Source organism: Nematostella vectensis, chromosome 2 (assembly GCF_932526225.1).
Source record: "Nematostella vectensis chromosome 2, jaNemVect1.1, whole genome shotgun sequence".
NCBI lineage: Eukaryota > Metazoa > Cnidaria > Anthozoa > Actiniaria > Edwardsiidae > Nematostella > Nematostella vectensis.
This window is the reverse complement of record NC_064035.1, coordinates 19,930,142-19,952,654: the sequence shown is the minus strand read 5'-3', so window position 1 is coordinate 19,952,654 and position 22,513 is coordinate 19,930,142. Positions and strand designations below refer to the sequence as shown.

Genomic DNA, 22,513 nt, shown 5'->3' with positions numbered 1-22,513 from the left:
AAGAAGACAGGTACAGTACCAAGCAATTCACTCACTGATCTCCTATATTTAATGAAAGAAATTATAACATGTAACTTCACAGAGCTCTACGCCTAGACTTCTGAGACTCTAAATGATAATCTCACCTTGCTTCAGCAATCCAGAGTCGGCCAACAATCCCAACACGAGAGTCTTCCTCGTCTTCCATGGTGTAATTTTCTCCCAGGATGCGCACTTGCTGACCGGCATATACTGAGAAAAGAATAATACGGTATCAAAAATCGAACATGAAGTCACTTGCACAATTGCATACAGTACACTGAGGCATGGAAGATACAGTATCAATAATAAAAGATTGAGTTTCAGTCACCTCCAGACCTACATATACCGAGGTCCTTGTGAAATAAGATTTAAAAACTATGTAACAGCTTATTTATATTCTTGAAAAATATGGGAAGTGTACACCCTTGGGAATGGGGTGGACAAAAATTGCAAAGAATTGTAAACAAATGTTTTTGCTCCTTTTTTTCTAATGCTTGCTACAAACTGCATTTAGTTGGTTCATGATTGTTCTTTAAACAGGCGTTAACTTCTGTTTCTTAAAGTTGTGTTGCAGACTAATCCAAGTGTGGAAACTTACGAGTGCCACTCATGACTCGCCCAAACACATGGAATGCTGTGGCATCTTGAGATGGGTACTGCTTGGTAGTATGTACCATGAGGACACCCTGGCATGATAAAAATACAGTACATTAATCAGCATTGTAAGCTGCCATTTTGTCATCCTGGCAAAGTACCAAGTGTGATACTTACATACATACAGTACTACTTACATCTGGGTCACCATATAAGGTACAGTACTACTTACATCTGGATCACAATTATTCATGGCATCGACAATATCAGAGTCCAAGGGACCAGTGTAGTTGTGTTCCACCTGTTGGAATCAGGCAAATCAAATTTATATAAAAGACCCATGAATACAACTAGCCTGACAACCTGCAGGGAAAGGCTGAGAGAACAGCAGACTGTGGGTCAATACAGTGTCAATACAATTGTAGCAGTCAAAACATACCATTCTTGCTGCAACATCTTTTGGAGAAGGGATATGCTGAACACATACATCAACAAAACCTGGAATCAATCAAAAGTTTATTTTTAAGTTACCAGGAAAAAGGATAAACCAGATATTAATGCAAATGTGACCAGTAAAAAAAACTTTAAAAAAAATTTCATTTGTGTCTTTTGGCACTGGAACCAAAAATTTATGTGTATGTTATGAAGAATAAAGACAAAAAGATTTGTAAGAAAAGTAATGAGGAAAAAAATAAATACAATATTTATTTTTAAGTTACCAGGAAATAACTGAAGATCAACCAAACATTTATGTTTACATAACCAGGAAAAAACAAAAAAGAAATGTGGTGAAGAAAAATGCTACTCTTACCAGCGAAATCACCAAAGAAGCGCTTGCATACCAGACTCAGCAATGGCCTAATGTTCATTTGCATTTCTTTTTTTGTCAGGTGGATTCCTACAAAACAAGAAACACGATGTCACAGCTGTATCATCAGAAACCACAATGGTTCCTCCAGGACAAACCTAATTCATCCAGTGCTTGAGGAAGTGTTGTATCCACATCACCAACAACCTGATAAAAGGTGAAAGTTATACTGTAAACAACATAGAAGAATGAGTTTACTCAGAGTATAACAGACCCAGCATGCAAGAACTTATCTAAGCCAAAATACGTTTACTGCCGTTTGCCGTTGAAGTCCAGATCATATCAACGATCTAGCAGTTCATTTAGTTTTAAGACTTGTCGTTTAAGGTGAAAAAAATCAGTCAATGCTTGATTTGATCATATAAACATATTTTTGGAGCATTCAATGTGCTGTTGAATGAAACAGGTGATCCCACGAGCTATACAAAAAATATCAAGAAATTAAGAAAATTCATGTTCAAATTAAAATTCATGTCCATCATGCTTTAGATTAATTTCAAACAATAATTGACCAATAATTTATCTTACCTGTCCAAATATCTTGTACATTGGTTCTAAAATAAACTCTACAAAACTCCGCTGTGATGTACTCAAGGGAGCTTTGCGGGTAAACTTTCTCCTGCAAACAGAAAATCCTTGATTAAGAGCCAGAAGCTATTTGACATTGTATAAACTGCATATAGTAGGTGGTGGTTTTTGGTTTTAAAAGCACTGTGCCAGTGTAGCTACAGGCTAGGGACAGGGGCGGTGAGAAGGGGAGAGGAACAAACAAAGCCATTCCTTCAAAACCCAACAAAACTGCCAAGAAAGTAGGCTTGATATTAAAACAAAACAAACATAAATAATGAATATCACACTTACGTTTTTGAGCTAAAATACATGTCACCCCAAAGGCGCTGTGCAAAATCCTGTGGGTCAATGTTGCCACCTACAACAACAAATCGTAACAAAACAAGACTTAAAGAGCACTTGTCAGCCACCCCTTTGTTGTTGTTTTCAATTAATATTGGAAGACAAATTATGAGAAGAAATTGCCAAAGAAGTAACTAAAAATTAAAATCTTATGCTCTATTTAATAATTTCAATAAAAAATATCGCAACAGCTTTCCTAAATCAACCAACGGAAATGGATGCTGTTTCACTCTTGGTACTTTGCTAGGATGACAAAAGCAGTCAAGTTTGATCTTATTAATGAAAGAGCTAGAATACTTACCAAAGCTGTCCACATAAAGCTTGGCAAACGAAAGCAAGGTAAAACAAAAGTGATAACTTGAGCTAGCGAAGCAGACATTGCCGAGTAGGGGGGATATAACAAGGTCATCTGCTCCCTCAGAAAAGACACTGGATAAAAAATGAATAACACAGGTATCACCATGATAGGGCTAATGTGAATAACAAATATCATGTAATTGCTTGAATAAGCACTGTAGCGCTGATTTAATATTCCATCTACCAGGCAAAGCGCTGAACAAAAATGATTCAATAACAAGGCAGGGTGTTTAATAGTATTGGCAATAGTCAGGGCTTCTGGAATTACGTGGGAAAAACTCCAAATTACGCAGGATTCTTTTCTAAATTACGCGCTAAATTACACAGAAAATCAATCATTACGTGCTAAATTACGCTGGATTTTGCAATACGTTTTTCTTTAAAAATAAAAATTTTGCCGGATTTTTTACTGAATTACGCCCAAACTACATTTTGTACCGAAGGAAAGCACGAAATAACTTTTTTTCATTGGCTCCTAGCCACCAGCCAATTAAAAAAGGATTTTATTATTAGTCCTAGGCCTTCGCGGTTTAGCAAAGAACGCCTAGTCATTTTATTTGTTTTCGAAATTCAGTTTGAAATATCGCACTCTTACGAAGAATATCTCTCTTTTTTTTAGTTGTTTAGGGGTTTATTTGGGGGAAGTGTTTATTCATATTTTTTCTCTTAGGCAAGGCACTTGTTTTGGGGAGGTGCTTATTCGAAGGAGGCACTCATTCAAGTAATTATGTTATTTGGAAAATGAGCAGGGCTCGATTTTAGCTGCTTTTGATGCTAAGATGCTAATTGACTAAAATGCTAATCGAATGCTGCAAATGGAAACCCTCTGTATGTCACACTATAAAATTGAGCCTTGATAATACCAAAATGACATGGGTGAGTATATAGCCCAGGGCCCTGGAAGGGATAGAGCAAACCTAGTTTATTCCTTTAGTTTGTTATATTGTAAGGGAATTACACTTGTCAAACATTGCCTTCAGAGCCATGTTTAATGAATCACTGGGCCCATTTTGTGTTAAATAGCTGATTATACCCTGGACCATCAGCATACAATACTATCTTATATCTAATACGCTAAGGAAAAAGTGTGTGGCATCTCTTACGGACAAAAGGAGGAACTAGAAAACTCAAGAGCCACACAAATGACAATCCTTAGCTAATAGGGGGTATCGGAAAAGGTTTCCACTTTCAAATGATCAGGCAAAGAGAAGCCGCAATTCAACCATTTTTCTTAGCGAGAGAAAGCACTCGCAAACAGGCCATTTTTTTTCAGATCAGATAGTGGCTCATATGTCTTTTATGAATTATAAATGTGAATGTTTCACATGTACCAACTAGTATAAATATATTTAGTAAATATATTTTTACTACTAGGTTACCTTAACAGCCCATTCACTTCATCTATGACATGCTTGAGCTTATAGTAGGCATCAGTGGGGGGCAGTTTGAGCTCTAAGATCAATCTGTCAATCTAAAGGCAACAACCAAAAGTCAAATCTGGTGGGCAGAATACACACCCAAAAGCTGACTTTAATATATGAAGTCTATTTGTTCACATCTTGTGATCATGCTCATGATGTAAGGAACACATATATACCACAACTTGTTTATACATATGGTGATAGCAATGTGATATCACTATATCTTATGGCACCTTGTTTATACATAGCAAGGTGATGTAACTAAATTATACCATACTTTGTTTATACATATGGTGATAGCAAGGTGATATAATTACATCATACCATACCTTGTTTATACATATGGTGATAGCAAGGTGGTTTAATTAGATTATACTGTACCTTGTTTATACATATGGTGATGCAAGGTGATATAATTACATCATATGTACCTTGTTTGTACATATGGTGATAGCAAGTTGATATAACTACATCATTCTGTACCTTGTTAATACATATGGTGATAGCAAGGTTTTCCTGTACCGCATGCTTGAGTAGACGCTCAGTGTTCAACATCACCTAAAGACATGAACCAGACAACTATTTTTAAGGACCATACACTGCAAATAAAGATAAAATACAAAATTATACCATTAAAATACACATAAAAACTTATATCATTATATTATTGGTCATTTCAATGGACTCTCTCAAATCATTCATGTCCCTATAATATGGTGTGTTGTTTGCATTTCTTTTGAGCAGTATTAAGAATGATCACTATTTACCCTCGCTTTCATGCCACATGGCATAATTTACAGAAAGGTCTATTCTGAAAAAAAAATTGGCAATTTCTTTGCCTACTTCAGTTTAAGTAAATTTTATTTTATCTTGACAAAAAAATTTTTGTGCTCAGTACACCAGAAGTAGAGAAACAACTATTTAAGTGTTACAGAATAACAAATTACCCCTTCTGAAGCATCGATAAATATCATGACAGCATCACATAGACGATATGCTGCAGTCACCTCGTCTGAGAAATTCACATGACCTACAAATACCCATAAAATGATTAGTCAAGTGACTTGTGTTATGAAAGACTGTAAAAAGGACCTTAGAATATAGGATTTTTAAGTGTAATTATAAAAAAGAAATTCTACTGAGTTCTAGTATTGTAAAAAGAAGTATCCAGATTATTGTTTATTTGATACAGAGACTATTTTTAGGGTATTCTAGAATGTAGTGTGACAAATACAAATGAAAAGCCATTTAGTAGTTACTAGAACTTGCTTGCTCGAGCGATAGTAAAATCACCTGAATTTGTGAAAGTTTGTTAGAGAAAATATATTCCAAAAATAGTGTTATGCTAAATTTGGAGTATTAGGTAATTAGCTTTATTTAGTAAATAAAAGGAGAAGCATTAGTATCACATTTGTCAGATAGTTTAATAATAGAATATTTTTATCGAAAAATAACACGAAAGTCAAATTGAAAAGTTATAACAAGTCATCATTGAGAAGCCATATTTATTGTTGTCAAGTAGTCATCGAAAGAGTTATAGTCATATATATAAAGAAAGATCCTTGGAGAAACATAGTCTTTTTTTTGTTGGTTCGACAACACTTTCAACTTCAAACTGGTCAGAGGGGAGGGGGAACACAGCAAGAGGCAGAAGGGTTTGAGGATGTTTGGGTGGAGATGATTGGGAGAGGATGGGGTGGAGATGATTGGGAGAGGATGGGGTAGAGATGGGGGGGAGAGGATGGGGTGGAGATGATTGGGAGAGGATGGGGTGGAGATGATTGGGAGAGGATGGGGTAGAGATGGGGGGGAGAGGATGGGGTGGAGATGGGGGGGGGGAGGATGGGGTGGAGATGGGTGGGAGAGGATGGGGTGGAGATGGGTGGGAGAGGATGGGGTGGAGATGATTGGAAGAGGATGGGGTGGAGATGAGGGGGGAGAGGATGGGGTGGAGATGGGGGGGAGAGGATGGGGTGGAGATGATTGGGAGAGGATGGGGTGGAGATAGGGGGGAGAGGATGGGGTGGAGATGATTGGGAGAGGATGGGGTGGAGATGATTGGGAGAGGATGGGGTGGAGATGATTGGGAGAGGATGGGGTAGAGATGGGGGGGAGAGGATGGGGTGGAGATGGGGGGAGAGGATGGGGTGGAGATGGGTGGGAGAGGATGGGGTGGAGATGATTGGAAGAGGATGGGGTGGAGATGGGTGGAAGAGGATGGGGTGGAGATGGGTGGGAGAGGATGGGGTGGAGATGATTGGGAGAGGATGGGGTGGAGATGGGTGGGAGAGGATGGGGCGGAGATGATTGGGAGAGGATGGGGTGGAGATGGGTGGGAGAGGATGTTGTGGAGATGGGTGGGAGAGGATGGGGTGGAGATGATTGGAAGAGGATGGGGTGGAGATGGGTGGGAGAGGATGGGGTGGAGATGGGTGGGAGAGGATGGGGTGGAGATGATTGGAAGAGGATGGGGTGGAGATGGATGGGAGAGGATGGGGTGGAGATGGGTGGGAGAGGATGGGGTGGAGATGGGTGGGAGAGGATGGGGTGGAGATGGGTGGAAGAGGATGGGGTGGAGATGGGTGGGAGAGGATGGGGTGGAGATGATTGGAAGAGGATTGGGTGGAGATGGGTGGGGGAGGATGGGGTGGAGATGGGTGGGAGAGGATGAGGTGGAGATGATTGGGAGAGGATGGGAAGGAAGAATTAAGGGAACAGAGAGGGATCGTTAGAGGATGCGAGTGGGAGTGGGAGAGGGGTGTGCCAACCTTGAGCACATCTACACACCTGGAGTGTCAAAGATATTCAGAAGGTAAGACTTTCCTTTTGTATCCGGCAAGACCAGTGAGACAGGAGTGCTTTTGATGCTAAGTCCTCGCTTTACAAGACAAAACAAGGTCAAGCAATACAATAAGTTATTAGCTACAAAGCATCTGACTACAATTTGAAATGCTGTAGTAGCTTTTTGCAATATGGAAAAAAGGAGCTGAATAATAATTGCACTTTCAATACATGCATATGTTGTGGTTTGAAATGCTTCTTGGTTTGAAATTGTTAAAACCAGTTTGAAAAAAATTCAAACCATGCCACATTTGTTGTGGTTTGAAATGCCTCTTGGTTTGATTTTTTTTCAAACTGGATTTAACAATTTCAAACCAAGAAGCATTTCAAACCACAACACATACATGAAATATCATAGCACACTTCATCCTGCTTCACTAGAACATCCCTTCAAAAACATAACCACACAGAACTGCGACCAGCATACCTCTTGTTCAGTAAAGAGAAGATCTGTATATCGTAGCTGTAAGACAAAAAATTAAAACTTTATAATTGCTAATAGCTGAAAAATGATTTATTTTAACTGTATGTTATTGTAATGATAAAAGCATCATAGACATCTGTTCCCCCTTTGGCCTCTAAATCATGATGAGTACTTTATCTCTATTTTGGTGATTAATTAATAGTATGTGTACCGATGATTTAAGCATGGTACAGTACTCACTTCTTTTCCCTCTTTCGCCTCTAGCTCCGGGTGAGTTTGCTCAAATAAGCAGTCAAGAAAAGCAGTCTGCAAAATAAAATAAAAAATAATAAATCAGAAAAAAATGTTTGACATAATGATTAATATGTCCCTCACTGTATTTAACAAGCAAACTTTTTCTGAAACAAACAGGGAGATGCTGACAAATTGCTGAAAACAACTGCTAGACCTCAAACAAATGCTGTTCCTTGCGTGTACCTTTACAAAATGCAAACGAACATGGAACATTAAAATTGGTTCATTTGGTACATGAAAATAACAGAGTTTAAACTAGGCCTAAGAGTGTTGGCTTTTTGTCAGAGAAAAAAGCCATGGGCAAGGGCTACTTGAACATCAGCAATCAACATAAAACTTCAACACTCTGATGATATTTCTTTCTGTTTGCACAATGCCTATACAAGCCACCTTTATTTTACAGCTGGCCTGTAGCCTCGTTAGTAGATATACCAGTACTCAGAAAAAGTTTACAGTACCTTTCCTGAATGTAAGTGCCCAGCTAGTGCGACATTTCTAATCAGCTCAGGATTATCCATTAAATCAGCAAGGTACCTGGGTAGAAGATAATCAATCATTATTTGAGGTTTGCATTTTCTTATGAGTGTTATATGACAAATAACAAATCCCTCAATCTGACTAGTTGGGATGGAAAACTCACTCAATGTTGTAGTTTGTCAGAGGAAGTTCTTGTTCAGCATGGGAGAATTTCTTCTTTAGAACAGGTTTAATGATGGGGTCTAAAAGAGAACAGAAGGCAGATTAAAACAAACTCCTCAAGAGCTTAAGCAAATTGTCACATGTCTTTTTCTATACAAAATGCACCTGTTAATGGCTGAGTATCTTCTTCTTGGACTAATGTCTGAAATAAAAGCATACAAGCCAATCAGCAAATGAGAAAAGATGGTTAAATTTTGTCTGATTGGAATCATTACCTCAACATCTGGCCCATACACTTCTTCTGCGGTAGGATAATACTTCTTGTCCTAAAAAGATCAATAACATCAATCAGTAAAAAGGCCATGCAATGAGTATCTTCCTACCCCTAGCTATTATCTATGTAATTCTCCAGGAGATAAACTCTCAATATGCTAACTTGCATTGTCTTAGAATGACAATTGTTACAGTAAGCTTTGAGTTTCAAAGTAACTTGACTTGTTAAAACACTCATAAAGCATCAACTTTGTTCATCATCAGGGTCTATATTTCAAAACATGGCTTGATATAAAGGCCTTGTGGTTAGTTAAATGCCTACCCTGGATGTAACGTGAACCTTACCCCCCCCCCCCCCCCCCAAATCTTTGAATAACCTACATATCTATGCATACATATTGCGTTCAATACCTCATGCAATACAATCTGTTGTCTTGGCTCATCATCCTGGTCCATTTGCTCTTCCTCGTCATCATCAGCATCCCCCTAAAAATGGGAAGAGCCATTCACTGTCAGGGGCTCAAAGATTCCATCAAAACAAGATACAAAAGAGCTTGTGCATTCTCATAAAATAACTTATTATAGAAGTGAATTTAGGAAGATTATAAACAGCTGTGCAATATATCTTGACACGATTTTAATGCACACTAACATTTAGATCTAGAACTACCAGTATCACTTCAGTTATATCACATGACATTATGACATTATTTAAGTTAAGTATAAGTTTTATTGAGTAAGTTATTTTATGCACGCCAAGATTTATTATTTCGTTGTATGCACCACGGCGTAGGAAATGCTAAAGAACTTCAATCACTATAAAAACGACGGCTTATAGAAAGGGTGACTTGAGACGGGGTAACAACTGCATGAAAAAAAATACAAAATGCTGTGTGTCTGTGCCAGGAAAACGTTACGATTACGTACAGGACTCGAGAACAAGATTTCCATGTGTCTCGTGCAAATAAAACATCAGCAAAACTGACAACTTACATAGCCGTTAAGATCATCATCCCTATTCCCATCCTCCTCCTCGCTTTCCTCGTCACTCTCTAGTTCAGGCCCGATGTAATTCCCAAACTCGTCATAGAGATCGGCGTCCATCTTGAAAAACGTGCAGAACAGACAACCCGGCTGGGGACTGGAGCGAATAGAATGATAATTGAAGAAATGTAGCTAGGGTGGAGGGGGTAGATAAGCTACTCCAAGCAAGTAGTATGGGCTCAATTAAGCAAAGAATAAATAAAAAATAAAGAATAATCATCTTATTTAGTTATAAAATTTTGAAATTTTTATTGATCACAATTAGACATACAGAACGTGGAACAATAAGCTAAACCGCGAACTTAGTATACCTCCCCTCCCCCATAGGTTACAAGGCTTGTAGCAGTTTAACAAAGTGTATCCAAGATGGCGGACGCGTCCACGTGTTGACGAGGTTACAGTGCCCAGCTCTCTTTCTCTTGATCTGTGTGTTGTTTAGCTGTAATCCAATGTGATGGGACGGTCAAGGAAAGGTTTCAACTGGAAAGCCAGACAGAGTGGGGAAACAGAAAGTTCTACATTCCCTGAAAAGCCTAAAGAAGATGGGGCATCTACAGAAATCGGAGAAAAATATGGGCCAATTGATGGCGATACAAATTCGTTTGTTGTCGCTCAAAAGAAAGACAAATTGTCCAAAAGAGTTGATCAGGGTAAAGTGATAAAGAAGCTATCCAAGCGCCAAAGGAAGAGACTCGAAAAGATTGTTGAAAAGAAGCAAAAGAAAGCCAAAAGAAGTGATTTGTTTAAGGAACTTGAACAATATGCAGTGAGCGATAGGGAGCTCGCATTGATGAGTTCGTCCACAAGTATTGGGCAGTTAGATCGTAAGAGGAAATTCACTGAAAGTGAAGGGGTTCCTATAAACCAACATGCAATTCAAAGTCAAATTATATCAAGTGATAAGAAGGGGAGAAAAAAAGCTAAAAAAGTAAGACTGATTAAGAAAGCTTGTCAACCAGTCCCAGGGAATTTGTCCAATGATAATGCAGGAACTGAATCAGGTGAGTCCAATGATGATGATGATGATGGTGATGATGATGATGATGATGATGATGATGATGATGATGATGGGGTGGAGGAGGAGGAGGATGAAATCAGTGACAAAGTCAATTATGATTCTGTAAATAATGGGACAGTAAATCTGCAAGCTACAAAAGCAAAGGATATTGAGAAATCTCCTGAAAGAAATCCTCAAACAGTGTCAAATTCATACAGTGATCAAGGCATAGAATGCAAAATTAAAACCACTACTATTTCAGCAAACAAACCTAAGGCAGAGCCTGCAACTTTTATAGAGGTGGAACGAGAACCTGAGATTCAGGCAGCCAGACTTCAGCTCCCTATACTAGCAGAAGAACAGGCCATAATGGAAGCAATCAGTGAAAACAATGTTGTTATTCTATGCGGAGAAACGGGTAGCGGGAAAACAACACAAGTTCCTCAATTCCTTTATGAAGCTGGTTATACAAAAAGAGGATTAATAGGTATAACAGAGCCTCGGAGAGTGGCGGCAGTGAGCATGTCCCAGAGGGTTGCCAAGGAAATGTCTATGCCAACAAGCAAAGTGTCTTACCAGATCCGTTATCAGGGCAACACCTCTGATGAGACAGTCATTAAGTTCATGACAGATGGTGTCATGTTGAAGGAAGTTGAAAAAGACTTTCTTTTGAGCAAGTATTCAGTGGTTGTTATTGATGAGGCTCATGAACGGAGTGTGTACACTGATATCTTGATTGGCTTACTCTCACGGATTGTACCTCTGAGGGCTAAACAAGGAAACAAACTTAAGCTTGTTATAATGTCTGCGACTCTGAGAGTAGAAGACTTCACTAGCAACACCAAGCTGTTTCCAGATCCTCCAATAACCATAAAGGTTGACTCGCGCCAGTTTCCTGTTACTGTGCATTTTAGCAAAAGAACTCCTGATGATTACATACAGGAGGCTTTTCGCAAGGTTTGCAAAATCCATCGCACACTACCGTCAGGGGGCATTCTGTTGTTTGTTACTGGCCAAAATGAGATCCATGGTCTCTGCAGAAAACTCAGGAAGACCTTCCCATTTAAGAAAACCAGTACTGGTGTTACTGATGGTGGCTGTGACATCGATTTAGCCGAGTTCCCTACTAAGCCTGTGGCAGAAGACCGTGAAGCTGAAGATGAAGATTTAGGGGAACATGATGCCAATGCTGCTGACTATGATGATGATGACTCTGCTTTTACACCAAGTGTGGATTCAAGTCTTCCTATGTATGTGCTCCCCCTTTATTCACTTCTGTCTAGCAAGGAGCAAGCTAAAGTCTTCCAACAGTCCCCAGGGGGTGCCCGCTTGTGTGTGGTAGCCACAAATGTTGCTGAGACGTCATTGACGATTCCTAACATCAAGTATGTAGTTGATACAGGGATGGTGAAGAGGCGCTATTATGATAAGGTTACTGGAGTTTCCTCCTTTAGAATAACATGGACTTCCAAGGCCTCAGCTAACCAAAGGGCAGGGCGCGCTGGGCGAGTTGAGCCTGGCCACTGCTATCGCCTGTATTCGTCTGCCGTGTTCACTAATGAGTTTGTGGAGTATTCTGAAGCAGATATTGTCAGGTGCCCAGTTGATGACTTGGTTCTTCAAATGAAGAGCATGAACATTGACAAAGTGGTGAACTTTCCTTTTCCAACTCCACCCAGTAGTTCTGCTCTGGAAACAGCAGAGAAGCTACTTCTTGACCTTGGAGCCTTGGAGGAGAGAAAGACAGTTAAAGGTAACATCAGTGCTGTCATCTCACCTCTCGGCAGCGCAATGGCCAAGTTCCCAGTTTTACCCCGTTATGCTAAAATGCTCTGCCTAGGTCACCAAGAGAGTTGTATGGAGTTCATCATCGCCATAATTGCGGCTCTGACGGTGAAGGAGATATTTGTGGATGACATCAAAGAGGCTGGTTTCAGTGGCAACAAGGAAGAGCTTCAGAAACATCATGTGAGGATCACTAAATTGAGACGTAGCTGGGCAGGTTTTGGTGAATCCCAAAAGCTTGGTGATATCATGGTATTGTTAAGGGCTGTGGGGGCCTCAGAGTATGCTGGATGCACTGAGAAGTTCTGCTGTGAAAATGGGCTACGCCACAAAGGCATGCTTGAGATACGCAAGCTTCGCACGCAGTTGACAAACACTGTCAACCTTGTTTGCCCAGAGGCTCAAGTAGCACTTAATCCCAAAATGGCCCCCCCAACTGCCAAGCAGTGCGAAGCAATCAGGCAGATATGTCTGTCCTGCCTAGGAGATCATGTTGCTCGTCGAATACCTGCTGAAGAGCTTACGGATCCCAAACACAAGAACGCCTACATCTGCACAGCAGTAGAGGAGCCTGTTTTTATTCATCCCAAATCAGCATTGTTCAGTGTTCTGCCTCAGTATGTTGTCTACCAAGAGGTCGTGGAAACAAGCAAACTCTTTCTGAAAGGTGAGTGACTAAAGGACATGTTAATGGAGGCATTTTTTCCAGTAACTTGCAATGCAACATTGACTAACAAATGGTGCAGAAACATGATATACATGTTGTGGTTTGAAATGCTTCTTGGTTTGAAATTGTTAAAACCAGTTTGAAAAAAATTCAAACCATGCCACATTTGTTGTGGTTTGAAATGCTTCTTGGTTTGATTTTTTTTCAAACTGGTTTTAACAATTTCAAACCAAGAAGCATTTCAAACCACAACATACACAGCAAGGTTTCTCGTTATTTTGTGAAAAATAACGTAGAAATCAATTCTTCTTTTCTTGCAACTTGCAACACAACAAAGATTGCATTACAATTTGCAAAAATGGGATGTCACACACATTGTCTGCCTCATTTAAAATACTTAACATGTACACAAATCCTCTAGTAGACATGGCTACAAACCTCAGGAGAGTTTAAAGTAGTATCACTACTGCTGAAGGACTTGTTATGGACGTTTTGCAATCTTCAAAGTAATCCTATTAGAAAATTACCTCAGATAATACAGTACTAAGGACTAATTTCATCTTTCAACAATGTTGAAATTACCTGATTTAAATTTTCTTTCTTTCTTTCATCACTACCTGAACGTTTTTTAGATGTCTACAGGTATTCCAAGTAACGTTTCTACTTTGAGAATCCTTGTATTGTAGCTTGCTGTACATCATGGGTAACATGCAAAACCCCACTCCGAAAGTTATATACTGTAGGTGTTCAGATGCAATTAATGGACATGTAACATGTGAAAACCCACTTTTTGAAAGCCATGTAGGCGTTCAGATTCGGTCACTGTTTTTAAACCTAGCTAGATTACATATATTTGCTATATTTGATATCCATGAAGCAACACAGGTTATGGCAGATGGATTCTCAATTGCAACGTTATTTGAGATAAAAGTATACCGTTTCTACAGCCTGTTATTTAGCCTTTGAATGGATTTATGTTTGACTATTTGTCTATATTTTACTCCCTCTGTAGGAGTGACTACAATTGAGGTAGAGTGGCTACCTGTGCTAGTTCCAAACCAATGTGCATTTTCCAAGCCTGCAGAACAGCCCCCGCCTCGGTTTGATGTCGAGGCTGGCCTTGTCAGGTGCCACATGTCGTGTGCGTTTGGAGTGCGTTCATGGCAAGTCCCAGTGCAAGAGTTGGACTTTCCACCAGGGCTGGAGAGGTACAAATGGTTTGCACGCTTTTTGTTAGAAGGACAAGTAGTCCCTCGTCTTCAGAAGTTCACACCTCTTCTTCTCAGCTCCCCTAATACGATGGTTAAGTCATGGGCGAAGCTCCACCCTCGAACTGAGATGCTGTTGAGTGAGCTTGTCAGTGAGCAGGTAGACTCCAAGGCGGCCCTTGAACGAGCCTGGAGGAAGGACAAGCGGTACTTGCTCACTGCGTATTGCCAGTGGCTTCCACAAAGCAAACACAAGCAGCTTGGGGCGAAATGGCCACCGATGGAAGTCTCACCTGACACTAGAAATTTGAAAATTTAGAGAATTCCTAAACAATAATTTAAAGGGATTTTTATTTGTTCTCATTTATACTAGTTGTTAGCTATCAGGCTTTTACGAATACGTTGATTAAATGTAAAATCGATAGTAACAATAATAACATCAATAATAACATCTTAGACTTTTGTGTTTTGTCGTTGATTTCCCTAGCTTAGTTCTATACACCTATTTAAAAGTTTCTTTTGATGCCAAATCTATGGAGCTTACCTCTTCTTTCGAACGATTCCATTCAACTCACAGGCTACGGTTGGTGGTTTATAAAGAAATTTATTGGAAAATTAATATTTTAGGGAAAAAATACTTCAAAGTGAAAAATTAAACTATACACCTTGTAATAATATATTTAAGACTTCTTTAATTTCCATTTTACTTTTAGAATGTCAGTAGAGTGATTGCTGTAAGAAACACGATTCGTAACAGGCTTGAACCTCGCTTTACTTACATTTATGCTTTTAGCCATCAATACTACAATAAGAGAGCGGTCATTAATTACTGGGGGAGGGAGGGGGGCGGCAATTTTGCAAAACCCTGGGCACAAAAATTTTAGCCCCCCTCAGATCCAAGCCCCAAAAATCGTGACGGGATCCGCTGTATGGAAACTGCTGATTGAATTTATTTTATGGAAATTATACATTTTTTATTCTTTGGAAACTGTTATTTCTAGTTTTATGGATACTATATATTTTTCATGCGGTGTGTGCTGGTTTCATTTTATAAAACAATCCTACGGTTACGGCTGTTGCGTGACATTCTTGGAATTTTAATTCTTAGGAGCGAGTCGGAATTCACCGCTAGCGAGTCTGGGCATGTCTAATGTACATATAAAATAATTAGGCCACAGAACGCCATAGCTGTGCCGTTACGTCATATAAGAATATAATCTCTTGTGTAAGTATATAGAATGGTTTGTGATAGAGTGATCCATATGGCATTAGAGGAAGAGGGATATTACGATTGTCCATTTTGTGATCGAAAAATAAGGGAGTACGTGACTAAGGGAGAGTCGGTGAGGTTCGAGGCATGTTTTGGTATGCAGGATAGGGTAAATGACAATGGAGCTAATATATGTAGAAATTGTGGTGTTCACCATGGATACGACTATGCCGTCGAGTGGTTTGATTTTTACGAGAATATGTACAGGATACGTAGGAAGTCAGTGTACCATCGGAAGTACCATTTAGAAAAGGTGTTGTTTGATTTTGACTTAGAAGGGAGTAAGCACGACCTACTCAGGAGATTCGGAATAGTTGAGACGGCTATGAATAAATTGTTTACTAGAAAACGGTATATTCAGATAAAGTTCATTCTCTACAAGTTGTTTCAATTGAAAGACGAAAAGCAGAGTATGAGACAATGTATAAATTATATCAGTCCTAAAACACTGAGATATTATGAGAAGTTGTGGAGAGAGGTTTGTGATCACTGGGAGGACGTACATTCATGATAGTGAGTTTTCAATTGAAAGACGAAAAGCAGAGTATGAGACAATGTATAAATTATATCAGTCCTAAAACACTGAGATATTATGAGAAGTTGTGGAGACAGGTTTGTGATCACTGGTAGGACGTACATTCATAATAGTGAGTTTATAACTGAACGTGTGGAGACGAAGTGATCACTTATCGTCACAGACATGTATATGCTTCCCATATGGGGTCTTATCATAATAAAACCTTATGCTTAAGTTTTGTTTAGTTTGTCTCTCTTCTACCATAATTTGTTCTCAGATATGGTCCTCGCTTTTTTTTTTTTCTCTCAACTGAGGTGAGCGTTTATATACCTTTTACCGTATCGACTCTCATTTCATTATATTTTTCAGCCTCTTTGATAATGAGATTGAATTCGTCCGAGGATATTTGGTTGTCGGTCAATGTTTTACTAATAAGGTCATCGATTGAACTCAACTTAGATTTAGCTAGCATCACGATGTCTGCGTGTTTCTGTACATTTTTCGATAGCCTTTTAGAAACTGATGCCGTCACTGTTGAAACAATAGCACTAACACCTGACAGAACTCCTAAAGGTACAGCCACAGGGATCCCAACCCCAATCAGCCCTGTCCCCAATGCCCCAGATGATAGGGCTACTGAGAGAGAGCCTGACCCGATAGCTATTTTGTTTATAATCGACCGGGACTTCGCGTACTTTTTCCTAACTCTTTGGTGGTGTTCGAGGTTCGCGCTAATAGAGTTCTTAATAGAACAGATTTGTTGTAGTCTGAAACTTTTACCATTGTCTTTCTCGGTTGGGATGGTTGGGTAAATTTGGCCACCTCGTGTGGTTTTGCTTCGTAAATGTTGTCCATTTTATTATATGGTTAGATAATCTCGATGTACGTTACTTGTTTTTGGCTATCGTACATGTATTCGACATCGCCGGATAGCTCCTCACACATTACATTGCTTGTGAGAAGCGCTGGGTTAGCACCCGTCTCGGTGTTAAAGTGTAGGACGGTTCCGTTAGCACCCCATCTCCGTCTGTCAAATGTTGAAAATGTGTCAATACAAGTACTGTTGAAATTGTTTTCGTCACCCGTTGTACCAGGGTTACTGTACGGTTGTGAAATTTGGGGTACATGCCTTTTAGGAAGGGCTTCATCGTATGAAATTTTTAAGACTAAATTTTTCAAAGTATCCAATGATTTCGAAAAACTACAACTGAAGTTTTTCAAGTGTATACTAGGAGTCCACTCAAAAACTACAAATTTAACTATATATGGAGAACTGGGAAAAGCCCCACTAATAGTACAAATTTCTTCCCTGGTGGCAAAATATTGGTGCCGAATAAAAAGTAGGATATATGAAAACACCTTAGTGGGGGAAACGGCGAAGATCAGCCTTTCTTCAACATCTAATGTCCCTGTAAGGTTTATCAATTCCCTATTTGCTTGGTGTGATTTAAAGACACTACAGGAAATAGATATTGAAGGCCTACAAATTCATACCCTAGGAAAATATATTAAGAAAGTACTATATAAAAGTTATGCAACATTTTGGAGAACCCAGGCACAGTTAAATCAAAATAGTTGAAAGCTACGCACTTATTGCAAGATCAAGACAAATTTTAAACTAGAAAAATATTTATCAGAAGCTAATGTTAGACGCCGACAATCTATGACTAGATTGCGTGTCTCGGCACACAAACTAGCAATTGAAACAGGCCGCTATAAAAATTTACCTTATGAATTAAGGATTTGTGAAAAATGTGAAAAAAATAAGGTTGGGGATGAGTACCATACCTTAATGGAATGCGACTATGTCAATGATGTACGTCGAGTATTTTTTAATGATCTATTTGCAATCAATAACTCTTTCAAACTGTTAAGGCCAAAAGACCTTTTTTTATATATTATGAGCTTAACAGATGACTCCATTAATAGCCTAGTCCTGAAATTTTGTGATGATGTAATTAAATATTATGAATAGAGGATAGGCATATAAGCCAACCTACTTTGTATATTATCCTAATATACCTGTATTGGTATTTATTGGAATAAAGTTAGCGCATCTCCTTTCGCGCGGCCAGGAAAATTTTCAAAATTTTGTAGAAAATTCGAATTCCCTTTTCAGAATTTAAAAGTTTATCTATGCTTTGTTTTGGCTAGTTTGATATAAGTGAAAGGTTTTAAGGGGGGATTACAGTCACATTCTCATCAAATTAAGGGCGATTTTGAATAAGCTCTAAAGCATGGATTTACTGTGTCAACTGAAGTATTAATAGTATATCTATATTGCCCATAGTACCAGGATGGGAATTGATTGGGTTAATGGATAATTTATTCAAAATACAGTTAATTATTAAACGTTTACCTAGAACTATGAAATACTAAGTATCTGGACGCCAACATTTCTCTTGGGTGCAGTATTTTGCTTTTTTACAATTAAACCACGTGAAAGCATGCACAATTGGCATTACCACAGGATGAGTGAAATGGAATTTTGGAACCATTAATATATTTGCTCTGAGAATGATCTGATTGAGTTAATTATTAACTTTCTTACAAAAAATTGTTAATTTGAAAATCTTCAAAACAAAATCACTCATCCTGTAGGTTACTATATCATAAGCAAATGCTGAAAAATTGCGGAAGAAATTTTAAAAGCTGTTCAAGATATAAATGTTGGCAGTTGACCTTTCGTTAAATCTGCAGTTTTACAGAAATCACGTTTAAAGTCAATAAAGTTGTTTTTCAGTACATTAGACAACATTGGGGATAATAAACACGAAGGCGCGGTATAAAAGGCCGCTTCCTAGGGAAGCATCGGCTCATTTGTCAATCAACCGCCGTGGAGTGAGGATCAAATTCAAGATGGCGGCCCGAGTCAAGTACAAAATGCAGAGGGGAGAGGTTTCAAAGCGCTTCCTGATTTATAAAAATGCCAACTCTACCTTCTAGTCCGATAGAAAATGTAAAAAAAAGGAATAGAAATAAAGCTACGAAGCCATCGTGATTTAAGCAAAAAATCGTTGGCAAACTCATGACCAGAAAACAACAATTTCAAACCTCGAAAAAAGGTGAGTTTTTATTGCCTAAAATGTACTTTTCATAGCTTTAGAACTCATAAAACAGGATTTAAATTAGTCATCAAAAGCTTATAGGTACTTAAAGTAGCGGGGAAACTCTGTTTTGCTAGAAAATGCAGAAGTTGACAAATTCCCTTAGCCTTTCTTTATCTTCTGGATTGAGAAGTCTGGTACTAACAGCAGGATGGCACCAGAGAAAGGTAATGACCACCCTAGATAATGTAATATCAGAGTTTCATTTGCCATTCCCTGGATGATGCTGAAATATCTTATGGAACTTGGGTCAGTTGCCAAAGCCTGACCATGGTAAACATGTATTGATCAACTATTAAATTTGGTAAAAAGATAATAAAGATAAATCTTGACAAATTGACTTTCTGTCAAAGTAGAAGTCAACTTCAACATCCCCTGACCTGCCCACTACACCAAATTTTCATTCTGCTCAGGTAAATGTCAAAACACTTTATGGATTTTTGGCTAATTCTTAAACATATGTACAACAGCAGATAGGCACACTTTGCATTTTTGTTTTACACCTGTCGCAGCAACAAGTAGACATAATTGTTTCACTAGGATTAGTTTTACTGAAGTGTCCTCTTACACTACAGCTGTAAAGTGACTTATAAATAATAAAATATTATGATGTTTGCTGCTTAAGAATATGTTTAGTTCTAATATCATGCTTTGTTGTGTGCTATTTCAACAGAACTTACAAAAACACAGATAATTTTCTGCAATGTCTTTTCTTCCTGTCTTCCTTTGCTCTTCTCTCCATTTTAGGATCTTCATTCCAGAGTACAATGCTCTTCATTATTTCACCGAATGTCTGATTGAAATACGAATGCTACCGGCCTAGAAAAGTGCGAAAAAATGAGGCAAAGTCGCTCACCGAAACGTTTTCTAAACACGCTAAGAATGGCAAAATGTAGCTCCGCTTGCACCCCGTTGCACGCATAATCCCTTAGGATAGACTGCTAAGCAATAACTGGTCATTGCTGGCCCAAGCTCACCAAATCCTTCCCTAGGAGGGTCGTGAAGGTAAGCATTCCAAAAATGGCGTCGAGGGGAAGGCGGGAGATTTGAAATCGCGCCGTAAATGTACGCATTCTAAGACAAAGATGAATTTCTCGTTGCCAAGAAAGGCTTGAGGTACAAATCAAACATATCTTTTCTTTCATTTGGGAAATAATTTATCCGTTTGATATCAAATTATTAGATTTGGGGGCATTCTTTATTGACTGGGCTCGTAACGGTAATGGCCGCCATGTTGGACTTTCTCTCCATTTGAAAAATGAGGGCGGGGGCTTAGGCCCTTTTATACCGCGCCTTCGTGTTTAAATGTATGGGTGACTACCACGACTTGTACCTTGAGTCCGATATCCTACTGCTGGCTGATGTGTTTGAGAACTTCAGGAAAACATGTCATGCAACTACTTTACATCCCCAGGCCTCCCATGGGACTCTATGCTAGAGATGACCGACATCAAGCTAGAACTCATGATAGACATCAATATGTTTTAATTCATTGAAAAAGGTATGAGGGGTGGTATATCATATATAGCCAACAGATATGGCAACGCTAACAACAAGTACACTGAATCGTACGATGAGAGGGCGCCCTCAAAGTACTTCATGTACCCCGACGCGAACAACCTGTACGGATGGGCTATGAGCCAATACCTACCCAATGGTGGATTCAAATCAATGACAGAGAAGAGAATCGAAAAATTGACCCTAGCTAAGTAAAGCGAGAGTAGTGACTGATACTGGACGTCCAGAGTACCCTCAAAACCTACACGACCTGCATAACGACTACCCACTAGCTGCTGAAAGAATGAACGTGCAAAAAGACATGCTGTCAGACTATTGCAACAAGACAGCAACAAAATACAGAATACAAACAGGTCTCGTCCCCAAACTGATCCCCACCTTAAAAGACAAAGAGAAGTACGTACTACACTACAGGAACCTCCAACTATACACAGACCTAGGCCTAAAAGTGACCAAAGTCCATCGAGTGCTAGAGTTCGACCAGTCCCCATGGCTAAAGCAGTACATAGACTTCAACACTGAAAAACGTAAGAACGCCAAAAACTCATTCGAGAAAGTTTTCTTCAAACTGATGAACAACAGCGTATTCGAAAAGACTATGGAGAACCTACGAAAAAGGGTAGGCGTTCGATTGGTGACTGTCGAGAAGAAACTACTCAAACTGGTCAGCAAGCCCTCATATGTGAGTAGTAAGATATTCAACAAGGCCGGCCCTAAACAGGCCGGCCTACGTGGGCATGTGCATCCTAGACCTCAGGAAGGTACTGATGTGCGACTTCCACTTCAACTACATCAAAGAGAAGTACGGAGACAAGGCGAGGCTACTATTCACCGATACAGACAGTCTGACCTACGAGATAGAGATAGAAGACGTGTATCAAGATTTCTGGAACGAAAAAGACAGATTAGACAATAGTGACTAACCAAAGAGCTCGACATACTCCAACAAACAAAAAAGTCATCGGCAAGTTCAAAGACGAGGCCACAGGAATCCCGATCTGCGAGTTTGTTGGACTACAATCAAAGATGTTGTACAGTTATATAAAAGACGACCAATCAGGAGGAACGACAGCAAAGGGATTCAAAAAGAATGTGACCAAGAGTAACATCAAGCATGACATTAATGGACGACAGACAGAAGCACCACAAAATGAAGACCATCAGAAGCCAAAACCATAAGTTAGGAAGCTACGAAATCAATAGTGTCATTCAGCTGTTTCGATGATAAAAGGTATATATCAAAAAACGGAATCAAAAGTTTAGCCTACGGGCACTATAAGATCAGACAATTACCCCGATCACCCATTTGACAGATGAATCTCTACTTGACAAATACCGGCATCCACCAGTTTGGAGAAGGTATAGAACCTCAACGCATTAGCATATTTGAGCAATATTTTTAATATACGCAAACTACTTAAAACCAACTTACTTACCAAAAGCATATGAGCGATAAGACGACAGATTATAAACCAGAGGAAATGCCAACCAACGACCTATAGACCATATACGAGGAGACCAAGTCTGAATCGTCAGATTTGTCAGACAGTGATACAAGCGACTCCGACTATGAACCAAGCGAATCAGAGTACGACTCACTTGAATACGACTCCCAATAGTCCAAACGCACCGAAAGTAATTTAAAAATAACCCCTAGAATAGTAGTAGTCATGCCCAGACCTGTCAGCGGGAAAGTCCCTATACCTGAATACAATAGACATGCCTAGACTCGCCAGCGGGAGAGTCCCTAAATACA

The 22,513-nt window shown here is 39.3% G+C and overlaps 2 protein-coding genes across 4 annotated transcripts in view; one reads left to right on the top strand and one right to left on the bottom strand.

The window, feature by feature from the left end:
- The window catches only part of LOC5508495 (116 kDa U5 small nuclear ribonucleoprotein component), a 34,430-nt gene extending 12,039 nt beyond the window's left edge, over positions 1-22,391 (bottom strand). The window contains exons 1-22 of one of the 3 annotated variants that reach the window (XM_048724421.1): positions 22,194-22,391; positions 9,638-9,785; positions 9,056-9,130; positions 8,647-8,697; positions 8,537-8,573; positions 8,373-8,451; positions 8,191-8,266; positions 7,679-7,744; positions 7,442-7,477; positions 6,961-7,051; positions 5,121-5,203; positions 4,657-4,731; positions 4,132-4,223; positions 2,697-2,824; positions 2,345-2,411; positions 2,012-2,102; positions 1,582-1,630; positions 1,427-1,513; positions 1,055-1,113; positions 848-916; positions 620-707; positions 126-231 (exon numbers count right to left, since the gene is read on the bottom strand). In XM_048724421.1, coding sequence (XP_048580378.1) covers positions 126-231; positions 620-707; positions 848-916; positions 1,055-1,113; positions 1,427-1,513; positions 1,582-1,630; positions 2,012-2,102; positions 2,345-2,411; positions 2,697-2,824; positions 4,132-4,223; positions 4,657-4,731; positions 5,121-5,203; positions 6,961-7,051; positions 7,442-7,477; positions 7,679-7,744; positions 8,191-8,266; positions 8,373-8,451; positions 8,537-8,573; positions 8,647-8,697; positions 9,056-9,130; positions 9,638-9,748 — 1,616 coding nt within the window. In that variant the 5' untranslated portion in view covers positions 9,749-9,785; positions 22,194-22,391. Of the gene's footprint in view, positions 1-125; positions 232-619; positions 708-847; positions 917-1,054; positions 1,114-1,426; positions 1,514-1,581; positions 1,631-2,011; positions 2,103-2,344; positions 2,412-2,696; positions 2,825-4,131; positions 4,224-4,656; positions 4,732-5,120; positions 5,204-6,960; positions 7,052-7,441; positions 7,478-7,678; positions 7,745-8,190; positions 8,267-8,372; positions 8,452-8,536; positions 8,574-8,646; positions 8,698-9,055; positions 9,131-9,637; positions 9,786-9,999; positions 10,139-14,179; positions 14,319-22,193 lie in introns of those variants that run through there. The other 2 variants (XM_001629034.3, XM_048724420.1) reach the window with 2 other exon arrangements.
- Positions 10,143-14,801, top strand: LOC5508475 (probable ATP-dependent RNA helicase DHX37). Its single transcript, XM_032377249.2, has 2 exons — positions 10,143-13,137; positions 14,150-14,801. The coding sequence occupies exons 1-2, from the start codon at positions 10,143-10,145 to the stop codon at positions 14,662-14,664; spliced, it is 3,510 nt and encodes a 1,169-aa protein (XP_032233140.2). The 3' UTR covers positions 14,665-14,801.
- Positions 22,392-22,513: the final 122 nt, after the last annotated feature.